This window comes from Bufo gargarizans, chromosome 7 (genome assembly GCF_014858855.1).
Source record: "Bufo gargarizans isolate SCDJY-AF-19 chromosome 7, ASM1485885v1, whole genome shotgun sequence".
In the NCBI taxonomy this organism is placed as follows: Eukaryota; Metazoa; Chordata; class Amphibia; order Anura; family Bufonidae; genus Bufo; species Bufo gargarizans.
The window spans coordinates 56,006,364-56,017,503 of NC_058086.1; the positions used below are offsets into that span (position 1 = coordinate 56,006,364).

General features: G+C 43.3%; 1 protein-coding gene across 1 annotated transcript; it reads right to left on the reverse strand.

Moving 5' to 3' along the window:
* Positions 1-1,683: 1,683 nt before the first annotated feature.
* Positions 1,684-4,949, reverse strand: MRPS14 (mitochondrial ribosomal protein S14). Its single transcript, XM_044300904.1, has 3 exons — positions 4,862-4,949; positions 2,074-2,241; positions 1,684-1,994 (listed from the first exon to the last, which is right to left on the reverse strand). The coding sequence occupies exons 1-3, from the start codon at positions 4,904-4,906 to the stop codon at positions 1,812-1,814; spliced, it is 396 nt and encodes a 131-aa protein (XP_044156839.1). The 5' UTR covers positions 4,907-4,949; the 3' UTR covers positions 1,684-1,811.
* Positions 4,950-11,140: the final 6,191 nt, after the last annotated feature.

Below are 11,140 nucleotides of genomic sequence, written 5' to 3' on the forward strand. Positions count from 1 at the left end.
CCAAATTGTTTTATTATGGGGAATACAACTATTTACTAAAACACCTCAAGGGAGGGAACAGATCCGCTTTAAAATGCGAGTTAACCTTTGGGAAACCCACTATAATATTTAGGAATTGCTTAAAGGGATTTTCTGAGATTTTTATACTGATGACCAAACCTCTGTATAGATCATCAGCATGATTGGTGGGGGTCTGACACCACAGCTGTTTGAGTAGGCAGCTCCTGGGAGTGTTGCAGCCTTCTCTCCGCTTTTCCTAGGCCAGTGACAACCAGTTAGTCAGTCAAGTGGCCTAGGCACAGCTCATCCCCATAGAAGTGACTGGGGCTGATCTGCAATACCAAGCACAGCCACTATACAATGTACGGCGCTGTGTTTGGTAAGCTGCGGTAGGGCCGTGGTGCTCACAGAAGTGCCCGTAACTTCTCAAACATCTGATTGGTGGGGGTCCCAGGTGTCAGACCCCACTATCAGATACTGATGACCTATCCTGAGGTTAGGTCATCAGTGGAAAAGTCTTGGAAAACCCCTTTAAATAACATTTCCATACTTACTTCCCCTCGAGTCATGATCTCAAACCTGTTGCTTGCGAGCGGGAGGCTGGACCAGCTTGACAACCAGAGTAAAGAGAACCATGTGCCGCCTGTCGCAGGAGTTTTCCAAAAGGTTTCAACCCCCCTTTTGAAGGTGCCTAACCCCCCCTTTCGAGCGTGTGAAGTATGGTTCCATAGAAAATTTGGGATCCATACTTCAAACAATTGATAAGCCTAGCGGAGCGCTCTGAGCAGCACTTCTGCCCCATTGTTTTTTTCAAGGTTTAGGTACCCGTTAAGCAGTAGGATCTGTCAGCAGCTGTGTGGGTGAAATGGATGTAGACAACTTCTCCATTTTCTCAGCAGCCCTTTGCAGGTCATGTTCTCCTTTACACATTATGTAGAGATAAACGTCACCATGTATTATACCTACAGAGAATAGACCTTCCTTAGATGCCTTCACCAGACTAATCACACTTACATTTGCAGACTCTTCCTTTCAGATAGAATCCAAACATTTTTGTCGTTTAAAGGGAATCAACGCCAAAACACACCCCAAACTAAAGTGTACAGTAGAAGTGACCAGTGGCTTAACTAGAGTGGTATGGGCCCCAGTGCAAACTTTGGATCGCCCCCCCCAATTTATACAAAGATTGTCTGAGATGGGAAAACCCCCTTTAAGTGATAACTTATTTGCTTTGGTTAGGAGCCCTCTGGCTCACAGCGCTTACACTGGGGTTCTTCCAGAACGACTATACAATAGAATAGGTGAATGGTGTCTGATTCGTGGGGGTCTGACTGCTGGGATTCACAAAGAATGGTGTTCCCGTGTCCTCTGTTTGAATGGAGTGATGGTTGAGTGTGTGCACTGCTGCTTCATTCAAAAGTATAGACCTGACGGAGGTATCTGAGCACTGTAGTCTGCTATCTCCAGCAGTCCCATAGACTTTGAATTGTGCAGCAGTGAGCATGCTCCATCACCTCTACATTCAAATGGAGGAAATGAGCCCCCCCCCATTCTCGTGATCGGTGGAGTCCCACTGCTCAGACACTTACCACCTATCATGGGGATACATTGTGATTCTCAGCCAAGTCTTTAAGGAGTAAACCCAATCATATTTGGAGCTGAAACAGACATAAGAACACCTGCTAGTGAATTACAACCTATATTTATCATAGAGACAATGTAAAAAAAAAAAAAAACTGACTTTCAGAACCCCTCAGACACTATAAAATGCTGCGAGGACCACCAACATGATTCATGATCTCAGGCTCGGTCTACCACATGGCCCTTTGGATGCCAGACATCTGATTGTGATCTGCTAAATGGCGGAATACTATTCTACTCAGGCGCCATCTCCTCCTCACACCACGTGGTCGGGAGGTGAGGACACATCGGTTCCTGATCCGTACTGGACAGCTGTCCACGGGCAGCGCTGCAATCTCTTTATCTGCCACTTCCTGCAAGACAAAGAAATGATTCTCCATTAGAAGACTGAAGGATTTCTCACTATGTCAGACACAAGCCATCTACTCATACCCGAAGTTCCTTAGGCAGGATGGTGTTTTTCCGTAGAGCGTTGATCCTCAGCCTTTCATCTGCGTATTCAAAGGCCATCTTCCTCCTCTTCACGTCTCGCCACATTCTCCAGTTGACATAATAACTTCTGACTTGGTTTGAGCATGTCACCGGGGAGAAGGAGAGCAACTGCGAATAGAAGAGGAAACATGTAGAGGTCTAAACTGACCCATAGACAATGAGCTGATGGGCGCGCGTTGCGTCCTCCTTGCAACTGCGCCACCAATGATAGTGGAGGACCTTTCACGCACCCAGGGATCTCACTGAACTTACTATTATTCCTGGGCGCCGCTCCGTTCGCCCACTGTGGCCCCTGGTATATTCTCCAGCTCTGTATGCTAATTGCTAGCATCGGAGCAATGGGGAGGAGACTGCCCTTTTTCTCAATGGGCGTCTCCTTCTCCCTGGCTGTAGGGCTGTCCAATCAGAGCGTCACAGCTAGGGAGAAGGTTTTTTTAAGTTTTTTTTCTCCCTAGCTGTGACGCTCTGCGCTTTGATTGGACAGCACTACTGCCAGGGAGAAGGAGACGCCCATTAAGAAAAAGGGCAGTCTCCTCCCCATTGCTCCGATGCTAGCAATTAGTATACAGAGCGGGAGAATTTACTGGGGGCCACAGCGGGCGAACGGAGCGACGCTAAAGTCCTGGCAGCCATGGTAAAGTGTAGTGGGGAGCAGGGGGAGCAGTATACTTACCGTCCGTGCGGCTCCCCGGGCGCTCCAGAGTGACGTCAGGGCGCCCCACGCGCATGGATGACGTGATCGCATGGCACGTCATCCATGCGCATGGGGCGCTCTGACGTCACTCTGGAGCGCCCTGGGAGCCGTGCGGACTGTAAGTATACCGCTTCCCCGCTCCTACTATGGCAACCAGGACTTTAATAACGTCCTGGCTGCCATAGTAACACTGAACGCATTTTGAAGACGGATCGTCTTCAAATGCTTTCAGTACACTTGCGTTTTTCCGGATCCGGCGTGTAATTCCGGCAAGTGGAGTACACGCCGGATCCGGACAACGCAAGTGTGAAAGAGGCCTTATACCGAACATCCATCCGATCACCGCGCCTGTGCAGTGTGGGGGTAGGGAGATCTGATTTGTTCTGTTAAATCTCCCTACCACTCACTACGCATGCGCAGTGTCTGATCATCTGGAGCCAGCTGAGAGGTAAGGCGCAAGCGCATTAGGTGGCCCCTTCTTCCCAACTCTGGTGTGAAATTTCCCTACCCCGTCGTTGTGCGCCTGCGCGGCGCGCCACACCTACTTCCAAAGCTGGGAACGGCATGTCCGGTGCGGCTGCGTCACAACAGGAAGTGACGATGGTAGGAAAATTTCACGGATTTTGTGTATAGAGCTGAGGACATGGGCTGCTAGATGGCCGCTAGCACAGCCGCAATACCCAGTCCCCATAGCTCTGTGTGCTTTTATTGTGTAAAAAAACCGATTTGATACATATGCAAATTACCCTGAGATGAGTCCTGTCCCTGACTCATCTCACATACAAGACTCATCTCAGGTAAATTTGCATATGTATCAAACCAGGTTTTTTACACAATAAAAGCACACAGAGCTATGGGGACTGGGTATTGCGGATGTGCTAGCGGCCATCTAGCAACCCATGTACCTCAGCTCTATACACAAAATCCCGGTGACAGGTTCCCTTTAAAAAAAAAACCCACCAAAATATTAAGTATAAATCATCCCCTTTCCCAATTTTACATATAAAATATATAAACAATAAATAAACATATTACATATCGCCACTTCTAAAAAGTCCAAACTATTAAAATATTAAAAAAAAAATCTCCTATGCGGTGAACACCAGAACAGAAAAAAATATATAAATAAATTAAAACTGTGGGAGTCGCCATTTTTTTTAAATGCGGAATGCACGCAGCTTTTTGGGAGTTTTTTTTTTCCCCGCGTGGTATTGAATGGTATCGAGTATCGCAATACTTTTTTATGGTATCGAAATCGAATCAAAATTTTGGTATCACAACAACCCTACGCTGTACATCGTATAGCGGCTGTGCCCGGTATTGCAGCGCAGCCCCATTCACTTGAATGGGACTGTGCTGCGCAGAGGCCACGTGACCGCTCTAAGTGTACAGCTGTACATCACTGGCCTAGGAAGAACTGATCCACAGGGCTGCCGGGAGTAGGACCCCCAGCAATCTGATATTGATTGAAACTACATTCATTAGGACAACCCCTTTAAAGGGATGTCTGGTTTTCCCACATTGATCAGATCGGCGGCAGTGCCATCGCTACAGTCTCCTCAAACATCTGATTGGCAGGGCTGCCAGGAGTCAGACCCCCCACTGAACTCAGGATGGGTCGTCACTATAGGAAAGCCCCTCCAAACTACTGCCAGACTAAGCTGCAATACCAAATATAGGCCATGGGTGGCGCCGTCTGCAGGGAAAAAGACCATGGGAAAAGCATCATGTGGTTTAGCCATGGACCTTCACTATGGTGGTAAATCCATCGCCCTCTGTGCACTGCACACAAGAGTCTGCATTTTACAAGACGCAATTACCATAGCATTTTTTTTATTATTTTTTTTTTCAATTATGCCCAGGTGTGAACGAGGTCATATGTCTATCCTGGAGCTGAAAGGGAAAAAAAAGCATCTGCTACATCAAAGGCCAAGTCGCAGCCGGTGTATCAGCTTCACCCGTCCATAATGCGATACATAACCGTCCACACATCGCCCTCTTACGTTATGGTCTCTCCCCTGTCCTTCCACTAACCTGCCGGGCGCTGCGCAGCACGGAGCCCAACACGGACGCCGCCATCTTGTCCCCGCTGTCAATTCAAACGCGTGCAACTTTATTGTTCTTGACAGTAGGAGCTGTCAGTGCTGCTGGGCTACTCTGTTCTGCGCGCTGCAAGCTGGGATGTGTAGTTTTGCCACAGCTCGAGAGCTGCAGGTTTTTCAGATCACTGATGTGGAAGAAGTTGTCAATAATACATTAAATTATGGTACAAATCTATCTATTACTATCTATCTAATATCTATTATCTATCTAATATCTATCTATTACTATCTATCTAATATCTATCTATCTATCTATCTTATATCTATTATCTATCTAATATCTAGCTATCTAATATCTAGCTATCTAATATCTATCTATTACTATCTATCTATCTATCTAATATCTATCTATCTATCTTATATCTATTATCTATCTAATATCTATCTATCTAATATCGATCTATTACTATCTATCTATCTATCTATCTATCTATCTATCTATCTATTACTATCTATCTATCTATCTATCTAATATCTATCTATCTAATATCTATCTATTACTAACTATCTATCTATCTATCTATCTATCTATCTATCTATCTATCTCTCTCTCTCTCATTATCTATGTATTATCTATCTTACAATAAGATACTATTATTACTATTATCAGTATTACACAACTGCTATTCTTATTAACATTATAATTAGTGTATATTTATTACTATTATATATTAGTGAAATGTCTAATTATATTTTATTATTATTAACGAGGTCACTATTCCATTATTATTACTGCGCTATTGCTATTATTAATCCACACATTATTAGTTTACGTTATTACTATTATCGTTTATGTTATTGTTCTTCAGCTCCGGCCTTATTGATTTGCAGAAGTGCTGGATGCGGCCCATAACTGACCTGAATGCAGCCAGATGCCACTGACTGTAATGGGGTTAATTTGGTTTCCATTCAGGAGGTTGTTTTTTGTTTAGTTTTTTTTGTGGAGAGAAAATTCCTGCTTATAGGACTTTTTGTCTACTGTTTTCGATGGACTCTGTGATGGAGGCTTCTTATAGACAGGTATGAACAAGCCCCAAATCGCAGCGCAGTACAGTACCAGCAAAGTGAATAAGGTTTTTCAAATCTCATGTAGACTTTGCGTATTTTTGTATGTGCGGAAATTTACCTGTTCTGCAGATTTTAAACACTGTTTAAAGGGAACCTGTCATCACCTTTATGCTGCCCAGACTAACGGCAGCATTATGTAGAGACAGGTGAGCTGATTTCAGAGATCTGTCATTTATAAGTTAAAAATAAGCGATTGCCGAGAACCAACATCACAATCATTGCAGACTGGGCCTGGAAAAGAGTCCCGGCCACCTGAGAAGAGTCCTGGTTATTCATGACTTCCTGCTCTCCTGCCCACCTGCTGATGACTGACCATCTAATGCCGAGTTTTCTCCCTTTCTCTCTAGGAGAGAACTGACAATCATCAGCAGATGGTGAGAGAGCAGGAGATTAGGAATAACCAGGACTCTTCTCAGGTAGATGTGACTCTTTTCAAGGCCCGGGCTGCAATGATTATGATGCTGGTTCTCAGCAACCACTTACTTTTAGCTCATGAGTCACACACGGCTGACATCAGCATTTCTGTCACTAATTTATGCTGCCCTCAGTGAGGTTAGCATAAAGTTGATGACAGGTTCCCCAGGGGTTTTCCGAGACTTATATACTAATGACCTATTGTCCGGATAAGTCATCAGCAGTGGCGTAGCGTGTGTTCCCAGCACCTGGGGCAAGCCAAGTATTGCGCCCCCCGCACCTGTGGCCAGGCCCCTTTTACAGATAATGTAGTAGATGTCACCTGCAGTCCTATGTAACACCACAGATAACACAGTGGTAACTCTCTGAGTACAGATAATGTAGTAGATGGGTGTGAGCCCCAGAATACAGAACAGTCACAGTGTGACCTGAAGTCTGGGGCCGTGCTGAGGCAGTGTGGGCCAAATTCTATATACCCCCTACCGTGAAACAGATATGTGGATGGACATTATTATATACAGTAGAATACAGCACCACATACATCTTACATCCAGTGACATCTCCTGTGATGTAGACTCCTTACTCAACGTCTTCATTCGGAGATTAGACCACCATGATACCTTCTTTGAGCCGCGTCTCATCTCTGCAAAGTTTCACAGAAAAGTTTCACTTTACTATCATCATCCCCCTCCTGGTGCTTAACCCCTTAAGGACTTAGGACGTACCGTTACGTCCTGTTTCCCGAGTCCTTAAGGACCCAGGGTGTACCGGTACGTCCTGTGTAGTTTTGATTACTGCTGCACGGCCGGCAGTGATCAGAACGGGGTGCCTGTTGAAATCATTCAGCAGGCACCCTGTGACAATGCCTAGGGGGGTCCTGTGACCCCCCCTCATTGCCGATCGCTACAAACCGCAGGTCAATTCAGACCTGCGGTTTTTAGCACTTATGCAAGTTTCTGATCAGAAACCTCAAAGTGCCCATATTTTTTAACGTTAATCCCCCCCCCCCCCCCCCTGCAGCCCTCTGTGTTTTTGTGCCTGCGGGCTCAGCGGGGGGGGGGGGGGGAGGGCGGGAGGGTGCGGCAGTGTCGGGGGCGGGTGTGCGATCTTCCGCCCGCCCACTGGATCTTCAAGAACCAAGTGGGTCTGGGTAAAAAAAAAAAGTGAAAAAAAGTAAAAAATAACAAAAAAACATTTATCCCTGATTAAAAATTAGAAAAATAAAATTCCCTACACATGTTATATATCACCGCGTCCGTAACGACCCCATCTATAAAACGATCATGTTACATTTCCCGCACGGGGAACGCCATAAAAAATTAAAACTATGATGAAATTGAAATTTTGTTCACCTTACTTCCAAATAAAGGTAATAAAAGTGATCAAAAAAGTCGTATGTACGCCAAAATAGTACCATTCAAACCGTCGTCTCATCCCGCAAAAAATGAGCCCCTACATGAGACAATGGCCCAAAAAAAAAAAAAACTATGTCTCTCAGACTATGGAGACACTAAAACAAGTTTTTTTGGTTTAAAAAATGATATTATTGTGTAAAACCTTAATAAATAAAAAAAAGGTACACATATTAGGTATTGCCGTGTCCGTAAGAACCTGCTCTATAAAAATATCACATGATCTAACCCCTCAGGTGAACAACGTAAAAATAAAAATGGTGTAAAAAAAGCCATAATTTTGTCACCTTGCTTCCAAAAAAAGGTAATAAAAGTGATCAAAAAAGTCGTATGTACCCCAAAATCATACCATTAAAACAGTCATCTCATCCTGCAAAAAACTATGGCTCTCAAACTATGGAGACACTAAAATTATTTTTTTGTTTCAAAAATGATATTATTGTGTAAAACTTAAATAAATTTAAAAAAGTATACATATTAGGTATGGCAGCGTCCGTAACAACCTGCTCTATAAAAATAGTACATGATCTAATCTGTCAGATGAACGTTGTAAATAATAAAAAATAAAAACGGTGCCAAAACAGGTATTTTTTAGCAAATTTTCCATTTTAATCCATTTTTTCCCGTAACAAATCAATGATTCTTTAGTTTACAGAAACACCCCATATGTGGTCGTAAACTACTGTACGGCCACATGGAAGGGCACAGAAGGAAAGGAATGCCATATGGATTTTGGAAGGCAGTTTTTGCTGCACTTGTTTTTTGACACCATGTCCCATTTGAAGCCCCCCTGATGCACCCCTAGAGTAGAAACTCCAAAAAGTGACCCCATTTAAGAAACTACACCCCTCAAGGTATTCAAAACTGATGTTACAAACTTTGTTAACCCTTTAAGTGTTCTACAAGAGTCAATGGCAAATGGAGATGAAATTTCAGAATTTCTTTTTTTGTTACTTTGCTTAACAAAAAGTGAAATATAGAGCAACGAAAAATCATATGTACCCTAAAATAGTACCAAAAAACTGCCACCTTATCCTGTAGTTTCCAAAATGGGGTCACGTTTTTGGAGTTTCTACTCTAGGGGTGCATCAGGGGGCTTCAAATGGGACATGGTGTAAATAAACCAGTCCAGCGAAATCTGCCTTCCAAAAACCACACGGCACTCCTTTCCCTCTACGCCCTGACGTGGGGCCGTAGAGTAGTGTACGACTACATATCGGGTGTTTCTGTAAACCGCAGAGTCAGGGCAATAAATATAGAGTTTTGTTTGGCTGTTAAAGGGATTCTGTCACCAGGTTTGGGGCTATAGAGATACGGACATGCACGGCTAGATCGCCGCTAGCATGTCCGCAATATATCTGTCCTATAGGGCTGTGTGCTTTTAATTTCTTTAAAAAAGTTTTTTTTTTAGATATGTAAATTAGTGTTGTATGTGTCCAAGGGGCTGTACGAACCTTCCTGGAGCCCAGCCGTGCCCAGCCACGCCCGCCTGTGAAGGAGCCCAGCCTATGTCCTCCGAATCTCCTCCTTTCATCAACTATAATTTGCCGTAATCTTGCGATGCGCAGTGCCGGTATAGTGTTCCTTCCCTGTGCTGACATCAGCCTCAGGGAAGGAACTGTGCATGCGCGAGCTCGCGGCAATCTATAGTTGATGAAAGGTGGAGATTCGGAGGACATAGGCGGTGCTGGGCTCCATCACAGGCGGACGTGGCTGGGCACCAGGAAGGTTCGTACAGTCCCTTGGACACATACAAGACTCATTTACATATCTCTAAAATCCTATTTTAAAGAAATTAAAACCACACAGCCCTATAGGACAGGTATATTGCGGACATGCTAGCGGCGATCTAGCCGTGCATGTCCGCAGCTCTATAGCCCAAAACTTGGTGACAGAATCCCTTTAACCCTTGCTTTGTTAGTGGAAAAAATTGATTAAAATTGAAAATTTGGCAAAAAATTGAAATTTCATCTCCATTTGCCATCAACTCTTGTTTGTAAAATCAGTTTTGAATACCTTGAGGGGTGTAGTTTCTAGAATGTGGTCACTTTTGGGTGGTTTCTATTATGTAAGCCTCACAAAGTGACTTCAGATCTGAACTGGTCCCTAAAAAGTGGGTTTTTGAAAATTTCTGAAAATTATCAAGATTTGCATCTAAACTTCTAAGCCTTGTAACGTCCCCAAAAAATAAAATGGCATTCCCAAAATGATCCAAACATGAAGTAGACATATGGGGAAAGTAAACTAATAGCTTTTTTTGGAGGTATTACTATGTATTATAGAAGTAGAGAAATTGAAACTTGGAAATTTGCTAATTTTTCCAAAATTTTGGTAAATTTAGTATTTTTTTTATAAATGAAAATGAATTTTTTTGACTCCATTTTACCAGTGTTATGAAGTACAATATGTGACAAAAAAAACTGTCTCAGAATGGCTTGGATAAGTAAAAGCGTTTTAAAGTTATCACCACATAAAGTGACACTGGTCAGATTTGCAAAAAATGGCCAAGTCCTTAAGGTGAAATAGGACTGAGTCCTTACGGGGTTAAACACAGTCATCCTGCTGCTACCTCCAATACTGAGCTAGTGCCAGGCAGATAGTCCCCCATAATGTTATCCCCCCTATATATTATAGTCTCCCTGTATTATTATTATTATGGCCCATCTGTATTATTATTATTATTATTATTATGAGCTCTCTGTATTATTATAATGGACCTTCTGTATTATAATGGCCCCTACTGTAGTATTATTATTATGGACCCTCTATAATTATTAAATATAGGGGCCATTATATTTAATAATTATACAGAGGGTCTATAATAATAATAATACTACAGTGGGGGCCATTATAATAATACAGAGGGGCCATTCTGTATTATAATGGCCCCCTCTGTAGTATTATTATTATGCACCCTCTGTATAATTAATGTAATAATGGCCTCAGTTTTTCTATATATAATTGCCTCCTTTATCTTCTGTTATAAGCACCCCCCCCCCCCCCTTCACTTCCATAGTGTGCCCAAGTGCGACCCTCCCTAGGGTACCAGGGCATTAATGTGCAAAACCCCTTTAATATCCGCATGGTAGGTCAGTTTTATTGTGGATTTTTATTTTTGCAGCATGTGGATAGCTTTGTAAAATCTCATTCATTTTGCGTAACGGGTGCGGACCCCTTCATCCCAATGGTGCCGCAAAAGATGTGCATAGTTCCGTTTTGCAGCCCCGCAAAAAATATAGAGCATGTCCTATTCTTGTCCGCAAATGGACAATAATAGGCATTTTCTATATAGCGCCGGCCATGTGCAGTCCGCAAAA